At 39.4% G+C, this 17,107-nt stretch overlaps 1 protein-coding gene across 3 annotated transcripts in view; it reads left to right on the top strand.

The window, feature by feature from the left end:
- The window catches only part of col14a1a (collagen, type XIV, alpha 1a), a 131,654-nt gene that overhangs the window by 69,738 nt on the left and 44,809 nt on the right, over positions 1 to 17,107 (top strand). For all 3 annotated transcript variants that reach the window (XM_040116900.1, XM_040116901.1, XM_040116902.1), the window contains exons 26-33: positions 1,832 to 1,971; positions 3,951 to 4,074; positions 10,602 to 10,745; positions 11,075 to 11,239; positions 11,416 to 11,454; positions 11,606 to 11,744; positions 14,008 to 14,150; positions 15,271 to 15,380. In XM_040116900.1, coding sequence (XP_039972834.1) covers positions 1,832 to 1,971; positions 3,951 to 4,074; positions 10,602 to 10,745; positions 11,075 to 11,239; positions 11,416 to 11,454; positions 11,606 to 11,744; positions 14,008 to 14,150; positions 15,271 to 15,380 — 1,004 coding nt within the window. The remainder of the gene's footprint in view (positions 1 to 1,831; positions 1,972 to 3,950; positions 4,075 to 10,601; positions 10,746 to 11,074; positions 11,240 to 11,415; positions 11,455 to 11,605; positions 11,745 to 14,007; positions 14,151 to 15,270; positions 15,381 to 17,107) is intronic.

The raw sequence follows: 17,107 nt of genomic DNA, 5'->3' as shown, positions 1-17,107 counted from the left end.
ACATTAAATGACTCATGAGATAAGATGGGCCAAATATTCTCACTGTGGAGGATTTCTTCCAAATGCCTTGACGAGTTTAGAAAGATAAGAAACAAAGCGGCACAATTTCATAGTCAGACTCTCCACCTCCTACCCAGACGATCCTCCTCCTCTGTTCCTGTCTGACGGGCTCAGGTTAAAGGCTGACAAACTCCTCAGACATGAACCGACACACCTGCTGAGCCCGTCTGTAAGCATTTCTGTCCGAGTTTCTGACCTTTGTCAGACCGATGCCTCCGTCCGTGTTGACAGGCAACCTTTACTCAGGATAGAACTGCGAAGATAGAGGAAAGAGAAGACAAGGAGTTTGTTTGTCTGTAAGTGAGAGAGAGACAGACAGCAACAAAAAACAAGAGGGGGGGAATGAAACAAAGTGATGGGCAGGATGAGAAAAACAGACAGAGATAGGGCTGTAGACAGAAAGCAAAGGGGAGCTGGCAGACACAAATGGGGAGAAAGACACAGCGGTAGCAACGGAAAGAAAGATGTGACAAAAAGACATGCAGTATAAAAGCAGAGATAGAGAAAATTATAGAAAGTGGTGAGAATGTTCAAGCATTGTCTTCTCCTAGAAATTATGTTTATGTACAGCTAAACTGCAACTGTGAACTATCACAGCTTTTATCAGAATCAGCCACATAAAACCTTTTAATCAAAACATTCTCCAGCTGACATTTAATTTTAACCCTTAGGAAGCTCTATAAAAATATATGATTAAAGCATTCAAAAAGAGTAACACCAGTAGAGTAGATTTTTGTATTATTTAATTATGCCTCCACACCCATGACATCCGTGGCCGAAGGCACTATGTTTTCCCGTTGTCTGTCCGTCCGTCCCATTCTTGTGAATGCAATATCTCAGGAACGCTTTAACAGGAATTTCTTCAAATTTGACACAAACGTTCACTTGGACTCAAGGGTGACTGGAGGTCAAAGGTCAAGGTCACTGTTACCTCAAAAACAAGTTTTTGGCCATAAGTCAAGAATTCATACGCTAATTATGACAAAATACACTGAATACCTTTTATTACATTCTTTCAAAGTCTTCACATATACGAGTCCGGACAGAGATGGACATAAACTGCTGCTTGACTGGTTGGCAAAGGCATACAACCGCATGGCAGTAATTCTAGTTTTTAGAATTTCCTCCTCTCCTCCCCTCCCCTGTAATTTATTGTATTTAGAATTACAACCATTTTTCCTCATAAACAGTGTACTTACAGTTCAGGTTTTTCCTGGGAATTTATGGAGGCTGACAAGGTCATTAATTTAGTGAAGACTTTGAGTTTAAAAACCTGTTAAAACCACAAAACAACCGCAAAAGATAAGACCACGGGGAATCATTTAGAAACATGAGATGAATAAAAGCAGAAAGAAAAGTCACTGCTGGACTAGGAATATGAATGAGCATCTTACAAAAGAAGAAAAAAAATACACAAACACATTGGATATAGAACATTTTTGTGGTCACAAATATCAAAGTTTGAAACTCTGAGTTAGAGAGTGTGCACTATTCCTTTAATCTTATAAATTCTACAGTGTGCAGATTAATCTGGAGACCCAGTCCTTGCATATTTACCCTGTTCCACAGGATGTATATTTGCAGAGCTTCATACTTTGCATATTTACTCAGTCTGAATATATTAGACAGCCAGTTAACATTCAGCTTATGCTTTGTCCTCCGCTGACCTTCATTCTGAATGAAATTACGTTTTAAATGCAGAGATAAAATGATGTGCTGGCTAAATCTTTACATCTGTCTTGGTTGTATGTCCATCTGTTTATCCGTCTAGTGTGCAAGGAGGCCAAGGCTGACCTGGCTTTCCTGGTCGACGGGTCCTGGTCCATCGGAGACGACAACTTCATGAAGATCACACGTTTCCTCTACAGCACCATGGGGTCGCTGGATCTGATTGGACCAGATGGCACCCAGGTCAGTCATGTGACCACACCTATGTCACTTTACTGTAGAGAGGAAAAAATCAAGAATAAATACACAATGGTGACGTTTTACTTATTCTTAGCTCCCTTTACCCATATGCATCATTACATGGGGACAGATTTTGGAGTTGTTAGAATGTTAGAATGCAGTCTTGACCACCTTGCACTGCTACAATGAGTCTCCCTCTAGTGCTGGTATTCACATTTATGACCGCTAGTGGTTTTTGTGTCTAGTCTAAATGTCTGTGTCTAGTGAAAATTACTGTACATACAGTACCATAAGTCAACCAACAGAAATATAAATGTGCCTAAGGCTTTTAATTGTTTTTCGCTCTCTTTCTAATTTATTCTCTTTGTGATAACCATTTCCTTCTGAAAAATGCATGCTCGTGGGAAATTCAGTGTATAGCAGATGCCGGATGATGGGCATTTGTTGTAAATTTGCCCAAATAATGAATCTTGAACACTCTGAGTTTACTCTTTTGATCCATGTGCGTTTAGCTTATTTATTATTTGAAGAAGGCTGCTACTTTTGGCATTAATGCTACTGGGAGGATACTTTGGAACAAAATTTCACCCAGTTTTCTTGGTCTGTCTCCTGAGAAATCAGCACGACCACAGCCTTGTATCTATGGAAAAGTTTAGGAAAGTGAGAAGGAACTTCAAACCCCTAGTGAGTCAATCATTACTCTCTGGCAGGTCTTTTTGTTGCTGAGCAGTATTTGATCAACTTCACTCATTTGCTGCCACTGTGTTTTGTGCCAGAAAACATTACTTCTCTGGCAGGAATGGTTGTCTTAATAAATTAAGTCTAGGTGCAGTAAAAGCTGAGATAAACATCAAATGATTCCAGTACTGACTAAGACACTATCAGCTTAATTCTTAGAGTAAAATCCACCATGAGCAATACTTCAAGAACTTAAGTAACGCTAAATCACATTACCACATTGACTATTACCGTCTCCTCTGCCTCAGAATATTTCTCATGTATCAGGTTCACCGATATGTAATGCCAGGCTCTAACCTGGGGAAGTAGCTTGCCATTGTCATGGTGAACTAATTTCTTTGTGCTTCCTGCCCGCGTGGCCCCCAACTACGTCAACAGAGCGCAGCTGGTTCATTTTTCACACTGTAGAGGTGCTTGCTAAACCCTTTTCTTTCATTTGCGTAATGTCTGCTGTTAAGCCATTTGCTACCCTCACTGTGCCCTGATAACCCTCTGGCAGTAGGCTACCAAGAGCAAAACACTGGCTGTAATGTGAGAGAGTTGGCTGGACAGTAAAGAGAGAGCTGGCTGGTAAATGTAGGCTGCCCTGAGCCAACAACAGCACCATTAGCAGTCTGGAGGTAATGATAGTTGTTCGCCCCTCTTAGAGTAAGGCAATTACATTGATTATAGCTCTGATTTGGGAGTTTGAACATATATATATATTTTTTGCATTTTTACCTAGAGACTTACAAAAAATAAGGCTTCAATATTCCCATTTGACTCTCCCATCTATACGGTAGTCACTTTGTGGGGCTTTGTGGGGCACACTCAATTTGTATAATTATAGTATTTCCTTCAGCGAACAAAGGTAGCATCTGTTTGATACTGTTGTTGCTGTTAAGAATAAATACTGAAATTGCAGGTGATAATGAGGGAAAGTAATAGATTGTTGGATCCAGAGCACAGTAATTTGGCTTCATAACACATAGATAATGCTGCATGAGCTGCTTGGAGTAATTTGGCTTCTTGTTTTTTTGTTTTGGAAGAAGATGAAGCAAACCTGGGCATTCAAATATAGAACGACACTGCAGTGGCCTTGTCACATGAGTGTGAGCACATGATGACTGAATTTAAACTGTCCCTTTAGAGCAAGTTTAAAAAAACAAAATGGTTCAAACAAGCGGGAATTTAACTTTGTATAATTTGATTTGACATGTGAACTTATTTCACCCATCTCTCTGTCTGTCTCCGTCTCTCTCCAGGTGGCCATTGCTCAGTTCAGCGACGATGCTCGGACAGAATTCCAGTTGAGTTCCCATGGCAACAAGGAAGCGCTGCTGGAAGCTATTCAGAGGATCAGATACAAAGGAGGAAACACCAAGACAGGTCAGAACAGTGTAATAGTGGGATTAATGTATTAATAGTTCATGCAGTAAAGAGGTAAATTCAGATGTCAGTTTGATAGTTTGCCTATTTGTCATGGAAGATGTAAATGTTAAAATAACCAATTTTCAGGGCACTTTAAGGATTTCTTTCTCATCCATGCTGGCTTAAAAGTTGAGACTGAAAGTCCATTCTTGTCCTTGGAATCAGCAGCATACAAAACGATTGTTTTTTGGCGACTGTGGCTCAGGAGGTAGATGGGGTCAACCATTAACTGGAGGGTCGGTGGTTCAACCAAGTGTCCTTGGGCGAGATACTGAACCCCAAATTGCCCCCCGGGTGTGTGAGTGTGTGTGTATGAATAGAAAAGCGCTGTATGAATGTGTATGTGAATGGGTGAATGTGGCATGTAGTATAAAGCGCTCTGAGTGGTCGATAAGACTAGAAAAATATAAGTGCAGTCCGTACAAACAATCTCAGCACAAGGTCCATTAGTAGCTGATCCAGAGCTTTCAACCATTTGTCCAGAATTTTAACATCTAGGTCTCCATGACAACTGGGCAGACTCCATTTACTGGGGAAGATTGTGTGAGGCAGTCAAAACCCAAGCTCAATTTACCAGAACCGGTCTTGATGAGCAAACGTGAAGAATGCATGAAATTTGGGATATCTCTATGAAAATGACACTTTTCCCGTGCTTTAGGACTTTTGTTGAAACTATCACATATTGCAGAAATGACATTTTTTAATTCATGGTCAGGATGTATAACAAGCACTTTGGGTTGTGAATCATTTGTAAAATTCATGTGAAAGTGTCCAGCCGTGCTAGTACATAAAAGGTGAATGTCAGTAACCTTGATGCATTAATGTGGATTTACATGTAATGGTGGTTGTTCAGAGCACTTTAACTCTCCTGAAGTCTGGGTCATGGCTCAGTGTCTGCTCAGAGTAATTGTGTCCTTGAGCTTTCCTATCAACTCTAGTGCTGATCGCACTATCATCCCTCCAATTAACCCTTCCTCCCCCTTCTTACTCCTCTTTTTCCTCCATCGTCTCCTTCATCTCCTCTACTCTCTTGCCAACCCCCTACTGTCCTCTCCACCCTCGCTTTGGTGACAGTCCTTTAAAGCTTCCTTTCTTCTCTCTTCGTCTTGCTTTCCATCATTTTCCCTCTCTTGTTTGTCTCCTATTTTTCATCTTCTAATTTCTCATATCCTCAACTTCCTTCTCTCCCTCTGTTCCAGTACTCTCTCTTCCTCTTCAACACCCTCTTCTTTCTAAATTTTCTCTTTTGTCTTTTTCTGTCCATTTCTCCCATATTGGTTATACACCTACATCTACTGTACTATTTTATAGTTTAACAGGAGGAAACAGGAGGTGTTTTAGCTGGCAGGGGTGTGTGTCTGTGATGTGTGTGTGTGTGTGTGTGTGTGTGTGTGTGTGTGTGTGTGTGTGTGTGTGTGTGTGTGTGTGTGTGTGTGTGTGTGTGTGTGTGTGTGTGTCTGTCTGTCTGAAATATCATCTTCCCTACACAAAGAGAGAGAGGAGGCAGCTAGCTCTCACAAGGTTAGACTGCTGCTCACTAGCTCACGGTTTCTCTGTCTCCCTCAAACAGATAGCAGATCTGTTTGTCTCTCACCCACACATGCACACATGCATGCATATAGAATTAATCTTCTTCAATAGCTCAAACATAATGCCTATTCTTCAGGCTGTCCTTATTCCACCATTGAAGCCCACACAGCATCTATTTGTAGATTATTTTTTAATATAAGATAGTTTCTTTATTTTACACGATTAATTAAACAAAACTTCATTGCCATAGTTTCAGACAAAGTGAAAATTATTTCCCTGTTTTTTTTAATTAGGCTTTTTTATGCTTTAGTTTTGATATTTTCCCTTCATCTCTGTTTCTGCGCGCTAATATGGTGCTAAAATATAATGCAACAGTGTTTTAACTATACAGGCAAACACTAACTGAGCTTTATACTTCTAGAGACTTTGCCTAACCTCCTTGCTTACATCATAGTCTTCTGGTCCATTGAGAGGTAGATTACTGGTCTCCCTGGCTTTCAGGGTTGGGGCTTGCATTATAAACCTAAAGTCTTTTTCACTCGCCAAACCCTAAACTATTCAATTTTTTAAGTCTTAAACCTCAAATCCTCCTCAGATACCCTATCAGGGCCCCTCACTTTGTCCAAATCCACCAAAACCCTCAAAAAAAGGCTGTAGCTTTCTACCTCTTTAACCCTTAGGCTCTGGCAGATATATCTGGGTAGAAGCCAACAAGAAACCCCACGGCTTCAGTGCATTTTCATGTTTTTACTGTAAGTTGTTAGCTCATTTTAAATCCTCTGTCCGATAACCCCCGGGTCAAGCAAACACATCAAAATCAGATTTTAAAAATGTACTCAAAACTAAACATTAATTCACAATAAAGTTACAAAGCTGGAAGCAGCTCCAAAGAGGATTTTTTTTCTCTTCTGTTCTTTGAGATTGTAGTGTAAATAAGATAGTAGGTTACAACCTGCTTCATTCCACATCTGGAAGTTTCCAACTAACCCCACCATCTCAGACAGTTAGCCACAGAGCTGCTACTGTGACAACAGGAGTTTCTTGCGGCAGAGGTTGTTGCTGAGGGAGAAGGTACAGCTACTTATTCACCTTTGGAGCCAACTTCTACTCATAAGCCTCTTCTCTATACCCATTTTACAAACAGTATGTAAATGATGCCGCCCTGTTTAAGACTACAGTCAGTTTTTTCCTTTGTCAATACCCTCTCCTAAGAGTGTGAGGGAAGGGCATGTTGAGGATTCAGGGTGCTGACGCTGATTCTGCGATTTGGCTTTTCACTATGCATTTATTCATTAAGGTATTAGTGAACCTCTGACTGCTGAAGGATTGATTCAATGCAGCTGCTGCTGTAATAGTCTTTATCCCTGTATATATACTGCAGTGTATATATATAAGTGTGTGTGTGTCTTTTGAGATTGATTTTTATGTTAATGCCTGACACTGCTTGACTGTACAGAACATACATATAGAGGAACTGTGTTTCACTATCTGCTTAAGGGCAAATGTCCAGTTTTTTATTGCAACAAATTACATTCAATACAACAGGTTGCTGATTACATTTTGAATGTTTAACCTGGCCACCCCAAAAGCTCCAAAGCCAGTGAGTACTTGAAATATCATGAGGAGGTTTCCAATGCTGGACTACAGTCTTCTTAGCTGCGATCAGGCCTGATACCCAGACTTTGCGTGTTTTTTTCTGCAACAGAAAGGTGGGAGTCATTTTGAAGATGTACAGCAGGTTCCATTGGTAATTGTACTCCTGTTCTGCAAGAGTGCGGATAATATTCCCCCACAAACCAAAAACCCCTGTATACACCCATACAAGATGTATAAAAGAGCCAGCCATTCTGAGGGGCCAAAATGAGCGATATGATTGATGACCCAGTGAGCTCAGTCCCAGCACACGCACGCAGCAGGCTCTGCGCACCCCAAATGACCGGCACACAGATGACCGGTAAAGAGACAGACAGGGACAGTAAAAACTTTATGGACTTTTGGATGGTCCACCGGCCCACCGATGTGGCGGGATTTCTCCTGGGGCTCCTGATGGCCACTATGACAGACGAGTCTGTGGTCATTGTGTTAAAATAGAGAGGAGGGCAAAGAGGAGCTGAGGGAATCAATGCGCTACACACAGCACTACAATGAAGAAAAGCGCAAAAAGCTACATTAGAAATCTTTTATGTTGTAATGAGAACTGTATTTTCGGTTCAGGTAATTAATGGGAAACACTGGTATGTGATTTTATTTCTATGATTTTTCTATGATTTGAGCATGCATCCAGACTGACCTCTTCCTGCTTTAACTGTAGTAATGCAGTTGTGCGAGACCGTCACTCACTTTTCAAGGTTTATGAGTCTTTTGTGAGTTCAAGAATGAATGTATGAATGGCTCATGAATGAGTGGCAATGACTCTAAAAAACTCATTTAAAATCTGTATCCAAAATGATCCAAAATGTATTCAAATCAATTCTTTTTTTAATTCTTAGGAACCTACAGTTACTTTACAAAGATTAGAGAATTTTAAAGCACTCTGGTCTCAATCACACAGAAAGAATATTACAGTCTCTTCTCATACAGATTTCACCCACAAAAGAACAGGGAGAAAAATTACCCTACTTCATTATATTGCACCAAGGCTTTGGATGCTAAAACAGGAAAGATGATTTCAACTATTTTTATATTCTCATATTGTTTTCCTTCTTCAGTGACAGCAAGAAAACTGGTAACCCGTTGCCACACAGGAGGCCAAATCCAAATTGACATGGATTATTTCACACAGGCAAAGTGATGGATCGCTGATTGATGACAGGCTTTTCAACCCAATGACATATTTGTTCTGTTTTAATTTTTTCTCACCCTGGTTTTATACATGCTCTTTTCTTTCGAGCTTGACCAATCTCTTCTTTCCTCTTCGTTTTCCCTCTTTTTCACTTGTTCCCCAACTCTCTTTTTGTCCTCTTACCTGCTCTTCTTCACCTACCTCTACAAACCGATCAACCCCTCCTCCTGCTAATCCTTTTTGTCATCTCCCATCTCCTCTGCTCTGTCCTGTGTCTCACTTCATGCCTGGCTAGCTGCTGCAATTCCAGTCTCGCCCAGCGTGATCAGGGGACAGTGTAGAAACAGATGCATCACTGGCAGATATCTGACAACACAACACTTTACAGGCCAAGCACTCTATCATCTGTCATCACCGACAGCTCAGTGAAAAAAAAACAGGAGGAGGGGGAGGCAAAGATGTGGTCTTAGGGTTTTGGTTTGGTTAGAAATTGGGAGACAGAGACACCATACACATAGAGCTGTTAACGCCACACGCTCTCTCATACACAATAAGCGGTTAGACAACTTACTGCTTACTATCATTTACTGCTTCATATGGTTTGTTTTTAATACAAAGTTCCCTGATACTCCTCTCTTAATAACTACGGAACACTCTCGAAAACACAAGAAGGGTGAGAGGAGAAAGTGTAAAAGGACAAAAGGAGTTGAGTGGATTAATGGCAGTGATTGTCCGTGTAGTTATGAAAAGGTCAGGTGTAGATGAGCTATATGAACCATTAATGCAAATCAGGATGGACAGCATGCAAATATTGGCATTAAATAGAAATTACCCACCTGTGTGACTGTGTCACTGTGTGACGACCAGGAGACTGTCCTTATTGGTTTGCATGCACAAAATTACTATACTCTAGGAGACTGTTATTACACACACAAACAAATAAAATATGACCATCCTTGCTCTGTTCAGAGGTCAGGTTAACTTCACTTGTCTGCAGCAAAAGAGCTCACTGAAGGCAAATACATCAATAAAAATATAATAAAAATACAGCATAATTGAGCATATTGCTTTTCTGCAGAGTTGATTTTACCTTGCCAGTATACTCACTGTTTTGAATTTTATTTTACAAAACTTGAAGGGTTTGAAACACAATGATAAACATAAGGCATAATTAAATCCACTGATAAATGGGCATTGACACCATCTTGGTTGCTTGTTGTGGGTGGGACTTGAAACCTTTTAAAGCTCTCCGGACAGATTTTATTGACTGATTAAGTCCATTAGCAAGTGACCTGCACACTGTGAAAAGTTCATCTTATTTCTTTTTTTTTTTTTTTTTTTTTTACAGATTGGATTGTGACATTTGAATCTTAGTTTTTCTTATCTTTCCAGGTTTAGATCTAATTGAAATACATAGGACATCGTCTGTTTCGTACATATTTGAAATGCTTGTGGGCACCCGACCAAAATCTGGTTTCAGGAGATTTCACGCACTGTCATGTAGTAATTATGCTCTTAATAATTACTTTTACTAATGTCAGTGCAAGAATAAATAATACATGTTTTTAATTAGTAAGTACATTAAAATTGTAGCAAAGGTCTCAGGTATTCACCTCCACATGACAGGTGGGGCAGAGGACATTTTTGAGATTGTTAATTCATGCTTCCAATAGGTTTGGTCTGCCAAGATTTGAAAATTTAAACTTGATTAAATCGACAAGGGAGCTGCATCACAGAATGGCATTGGCATGAGCATAACAGTGATGACTGCCTGGTTTTATATCCTTGCTATACACCTGCTATAATGTAACTGGACGTTAGTAGCCACACAGCTGTGAATTAGCCAGTGATTGTGTAATATACTGGAAAAGGCTGACGTCAATCAGCCAATACAGGTGTAAATTTAGGGGCACTGAGGGAAAAACACCTAATGTAACACAATTTTGACAAAAAAGCAGATATAGTGTTTACTGTGATTAATTGTCTTATTCAAGTCTCTGCAAGTTAATTTTACAGTTTTACAGATATAAATGGAAGCCAAGGACTTGCAAGGTAGAAGAAAAACACATCTAAACCATGTCAGTGTAAATGGATTTATTGGCTAAACATGCAAAAATAGCTCCCATTGGATCGGTTGTTCTAAGTCGAGTGTTTTCTTTTTGTCCTCCATCAGGTCGGGCCATCAAACATGTGAAAGAAACCATTTTCACTCCAGAGGCTGGAGCCAGAAGGGGCATTCCTAGGGTCCTGGTTGTCCTGACTGACGGGCGTTCGCAAGATGATGTCAACAAAGTGTCCAAGGAGATGCAGATGGAGGGTTAGTATTTTATAGACCAAACACAGAAATAAAATTGTTAAAATCCTGGAAAAATCTGGTTATCATAATTTATTGACTCTGGATTTGCAGAATGTGATTTGTTGATACTGATAAGGTAAGTTGTTTGTGTTGGTACAGTACAGGCAAGATGGAAGAGAGAACCTCATTCAACCTGCCAGTTCTTGGATGAACTGTATGTCAAATTTTACTGTTATAGGCCCACAGACTCTTCAACCATCGGTTTGAAACCCATAACTTGGCTAGGCTATTTTATCCTTTCCATTGACTTTAAACTGGTGATGAATCCTCTTGTTTAATTCTGTTCTCAGGCTATATCATCTTTGCCATTGGCTTTGCGGACGCGGACTACGGAGAGCTGGTGAATATTGCCAGCAAGCCCAGCGATAGACACGTCTTTTTTGTGGACGATTTGGATGCTGTGAAGAAAATAGAGGAACAACTCATTACCTTTGTCTGTGAGGCTGCCACTGCCAGTGAGTAAAATCACCTTATGTTTAAAACGGAGAGGGGGTAAGAGACCAGGATGCAAAAGAGTTACGAAAAGTTAGATAGAGATTCAGACAGAGTGAAAGATGAAGACAGAAGATTGAGAAAGGACTCTTGTTATATCATGGATGAACTAACAGACCCTTTTCTCTTTTTCTTTAAGCTTGTCCATCTGTTTTGATGAGTGGTAACACAATGGCAGGTAAGAGTTGCAAATTATAGGAAAAGTAGACAGTATAACAGTCTCACAAGTCCATCTCCTGTATCAAACCCCTGGATAGAGAACTAATGATGATGATGGCAGAAACATAATGACGATGGAGGTAAAGATAATTATGATTTGTCTCTTGCAGGTTTCCGTATGATGGAGAAGTTTGGCCTGGTAGAGAAGGAGTACAGCATCATACCTGGAGTTTCTCTGGAGCCGGGGTCATTCAACAGTTTCCCCTGTTACAGATTACACCGCGATGCCCTGGTGTCACAGCCCACCAAGTGAGTAATGCCACGTCCAAAGTAAGATGGAGAAATGGGAAAACACACTTCTGTTTTAGTTGATAGACAATTAAATTGTGCATCATAACCATCATCTGGCCATGTCTACCAGTGAAATGGACAAAATATTAGAAATACTTCAGTACAGCACCAAAATACAGCTGCAAAAATGAGTGAACGGCTTTTTAAAACAGTTTGAAGAAAATTGAACATCATAACCGCTCTTGTATTAGACTGACACAATTTCTCAAATCACTATTTTATGAAAAAAGTCATAAGCATAAATACACAGATCAACCTTTATTGTGTGAATGACTATATAGGCATACAAAATGAGTGATAGCAGACAGAGCTGGAGGTTACAGTTAGTTCAGTGACAGTTTTATTTGTTGTGTCAATGAAATCAAGGTCTATTTTGCAAGAGACACCTGTGAACAAATTACAAATACAGAAGGTAATACATAGGATGGTTCATTGTCACAAAAAACAATCATCATCACATGCATTTACTAAAACAATCACAAAGACAACCAGAACTAGAGGCAAGTAAAAAGTTGCAAAAAGTGAAAAGGTGTGTTTTGTAATTAAATGTAAATGCAAGTAAATGCTGTTAGATCCAGCTCACTACTATTGAACCTTAAGTTTCCTCTGTGTTCCATAGAGTTGTTTTGATCCTACTATGCTGTTTATCCATCAGTGTTTGCTTGCTAAGTGACTACATCTTCTTCTCTTGGACATGGGGCGTGGTCACTGTCAGTGGTCACGCCAGGACCACAGAACTATTCAACAGTCCTGCCAAAGAAAATTACTTGACTTTCTGGCTGCTGGCGAACTACTGGGGAACTAAGATGAAGGCTAACATGTCAAAGAATTTTCCCTTTATCTTTGTATGGACCATCTTTTAGTACGCTCATATCACCTGGACTATGTTGTTATGATATCTTGCATGTTCCACAAACAGTGCATGTCCCCTGTGTCAAAGACGACAGATAGTGATCTTGAAGGTGGTAGAATTTGTGCCTTGTGCCTGGATTTAAATATTTTCCCTATTAGAATGATACTGAAGTATGACTGTATTTCGATATGGGGTAGCCAGACTCAAAATGCAAAATGAATAAGACAATTAATCACAGTAATGCAATTTCCACTAATTCCTGTAATTCCTATTGACAATTTATACAGAAAGCAAATTTGCAATTTCAGACTATTCCTTTTCCGGCCAGCATAGTTGAATCGTAGCATGTTTTTTCCAAAACAAAAGCAACCTGTAAAAACTGCATCTCCAGTGTCACATTTAAAACATTTTTGTGACATTTCACCAACAACGGATAGGATCTATAGTAAATACAAAAAGCAAAAATACATGGATACGTTCACTAATTAACATTACTGCACATATCACCATCACACATTTAATGCCCTTTAGTTTCTTAGGGATCAGACTCTCTATTCTTTCTAGTGTAATACACAATTATCAGTATCGATAATTCAGCCTGTCCCAGCTGACCAGAGCAACAGAGAAACCAACCCAAAAAACTTGTAGAAGTTATTATATAATTTTGTTTGATTAGGCAATGCCCAAGTGCTGAAAAAGATTAAGGGTGTTAAGGTCATGTCTTCCAGTTTCATTAAAAGTTCCCCTTGTACATTTCAAGTGGGTTTCAAATTGCTGATTTTGACCATGACCACATATAATCAATAGGCATTACAGCATTTACAGAAGCTGGAAATAAATGATTTTAAAACATTCTCAGAGACAAATGCAGGTTCGAAGCATTCAGGTTTACTTAGCATTATACCATAGGGAAATATTCAAATATAAAACCCCTGCAAACTTAACAGGAACATTCAGTGCTTTCAATTGTGCTCCCATAATGTCTTTCCTTCCATGATGTTGTGAATTGAGGAGCTTTTTCTTGGTTTATATCAACTTCCTTTATATAACCTCCTGTTCTGTTATTGCTCTGTTTGTGAAGATTGATATTGATGAGTGCTGTGAAAAGTTGAAGCCAAGATGATTTGAACCCAAATTGCTTGGAGGCAACTGCATTTAAAAAAAGGCTACACTTACTGATCAAAAAGTGGCTGGCGCTCAAAGACAGTCTGAGGCAATCAAAGAACTCTAAAAGCGTTCACATCAGCTGAAAAGAGACAATGGCACTTTGAAAAATACACCTAGTAGATATATATCTGTAGGGCACAGCTAAGCTTGCTATCTCTGTGTGTGTGTCCGTGTTTGCCTGTTCTTTCATGTGTGTACCAGGTACCTTCACCCTGAAGGTTTACCCTCTGACTACACAATTTCAATGATGCTCCGCCTACTTCCGGAGACCCCAGAGGAGCCCTTTGCATTGTGGGAAATCCTCAACAAAAACAACAAGCCATTGGTGGGAGTAATCCTGGACAGTGAGTTTTAATCACTCGCTTTTGGGGGGGGGGGGGTTTGTCTCACCTGCATCATAACACATCACAGTTTGACAAGTACAAAGTCAAACAGCAAATTTGTACTGCAGTTCCTGCACTCCAAACTCTAGCAAATGAACCCTGAGAGTACATAATTCAGCAGATTTTAGAAGTGAGCCTGGAGAGAAACGAATACTTACACCTCAGGTGTAACTAGCCAATTTTTTAAAGCCAAAGCAGATGGGATGATAATAATGATGGTGTCATTAGATTGACCGTCACAGAAGCACTGCACACTCGGTGAACTCACCCCTGGCGTCCACATTTAGAGATGTGTTGGACAACAGTGACTTGGAGGAGACCCAGGGCAGACCCTTGACATGCTGCAGAGCTTATATTACCAGCTGTCCGGGATGATCTTGGAAACCCCAGGTGTAGCTGGAGGAAGTTGCATTTTGGCTGCTCTGCTTTCCATGTTGACCCTGACACAGCTTAAGCAGCACGAAAAGGGGTGAAAAAAATTGAATCATATTTTAGGTTCTAAAGCACCCATGTAAGAAGAATCCCTAACTTATGGAGAAATTTTTCATTAGCTAAAACAAAAGAAAGGACATGTGGATGATGGGACATACATTAAATTGATGCAGAGGTTTGAAATAAGCTTACAGTATTGTAACAAAAGTTGTACCGCCATGCTTACTTGAACATTAACCATAAAACAACATATACACCTCCACCAAGTTTTTTTGGGGAATCAACAGCAAAAATTGGCTTCTCTATCTCTGTGCTTAGTTTTCATTGACATATTACCAACTCATAATTCTCATTGCCAATAATATCACATATGTTGGAGGATGGGATAATGTTCTTACCCTCTGATGGTTGCATTCAGAGCTTGGTGACAAAATAAAAATAAAAATGACAGGGATTTCATGCCTATATCACAATGAAATGAAATTGAATCTTTTGAATTTATCAGTTGAAAGGACATCTTATGAAATTTGTAATTTTTCAGTAGTAAAATTAATTTGGTGCAGATAATCAGTAGAGCAGACTACTGTGTACAAGGCAATTTGTACTTGATGTGAATATCAACCTTTTCTACCCTCTGTCTCCCCGACAGACTCTCGAAAGACCTTGACATTCTTCAACTATGACTACAAAGGAGACTTCCAGACTATTACCTTTGAAGGAACAGAAATCAAAAAGATCTTCCATGGCAGCTTCCACAAGGTTAGTCTTGAATATATGTGTGTTGAAAATGACTTGACGTGTTAATTTGCTGGCTTCTGTTTCATATCCTTATAGTATAGGTAGAGGTCTTGAGCTGCTGGTTGAAACATGTAAGTAATTTTAAAGAAAAAAATTAGCAGTACAAAGTATTCATACTTTACAGTATACTAGAAACAATTCAACACCAATTACATTTACTTGAAAATCAGCCAACCCAGAAATGGTTCTGGCCCCACTGTGACTACATTTACCAGTTTGCATTGAATATCAGGTTCACACTGACAAACTCTCATTACAAGTTTTATGTTGTAGCTTTGCAGATAAATATTCAGATCTGCTGCACTGAAACTCTGCAGAGCAGGAGGGGACAGAGGGAGCAGGAAGGTTGCCAGAAACCCGCTGGGAAAGAGACAAAAAATAAGCAAGATCTACTGTATTTTGATGTTTTTGAAGTTGTGGAGCCTGTTGGGTGGTTTTCCAGTGACTCTTGAGCTAGAATTTTTCTCTTGACCTGTCAACACTGCTGTGGTGTGAGTGTGTGTCTGTTTGTGTGTGTGTGTGTGTGTGTGTGTGTGTGTGTGTGTGTGTGTGTGTGTGTGTGTGTGTGTGTGTGTGTGTGTGTGTGTGTGTGTGTGTGTGTGTGTAGTTCATGATAGCTTTTCCCCCTCTTCTGTCTCTCCCTCCCAGTCTCCACCATTTTTTTTCTTAACTAGTACATTTCATCACCCTTGAAGACCCCTCTATTGTCTCTCATAAGGAAGTTATAGTGGACACATGTTTTTGACATTTTATACCATAAATAATTAATTATAAAATCAATTATCAATTGATTACTTAAAGGTCACTGTGTCCCTTTTGTCAAACTTTAATTCAGTGCCACAAAAATGTAAAATCCCCCTCAAAGTATTTTTGAGATGTACACCGCATATACCAGGTTTTAATGGCCATAAAAATAAGACCATCTACAATCACACGGCCAAAACATAATTAGAAAAAAAAAATGTTTGTTTCGGTGTCACTTTAGCCATATTTATCTTACGTGGTAGTTTCAGGGATCTTGTTGTTATTTCTATTCACCAGTGACCTCAGAGTAGACCCCCAGAGACGATATTAGTTTGTCCTTTTAACCAATTCTCTGACAAAGACATTCATATTTTCTATCTATCACTGGGATTCTATTCAAATATTTTTTATGTAAATTATGTTGTATCAAATTGGTCCGACTGGATGGAAATGGCAAATTTTGATGACAATCCCTCAGTGAAAGACAATTTTCTGCTCACATGAGATGAGAAAGTGTTTTCTTGAAAAAAGAAATTATGGAATAAATAGTGATGCAAATGCCTCTACAGAATAAATAATGACATTGGTTTGGACCCAACGGGACTAGAGAATGACTAATTCACATTGCAAAACACTTTGGCATGAAATGTCAACAATATTAGCCAAAACAAAATAACAATAACAACTTTCTGAATGATAATAAATGATTTTGTCTTCACTTACATGTTCTTTGAATTAGCTACACTGTGCACGAGCAGTATTTACTTCTGCAGGGATAATGGAAATGGGCATTTGCATGTATTGTTTTGTTACATCATAAAAGATTGGTTAACATTTGCTTGACAAATGGATGGAAACATAACTTGAAAACTAATGGAGTCCAGACAAAGTCTTTATAGACCTTCTTTTTTCTTTTTTGTTAGTTAGTTTTTTTTTTTTGCTGT

This window comes from Xiphias gladius, chromosome 22 (assembly GCF_016859285.1).
Source record: "Xiphias gladius isolate SHS-SW01 ecotype Sanya breed wild chromosome 22, ASM1685928v1, whole genome shotgun sequence".
Taxonomy (NCBI): Eukaryota; Metazoa; Chordata; class Actinopteri; order Istiophoriformes; family Xiphiidae; genus Xiphias; species Xiphias gladius.
This window is presented reverse-complemented; position numbering and strand designations above follow the sequence as displayed.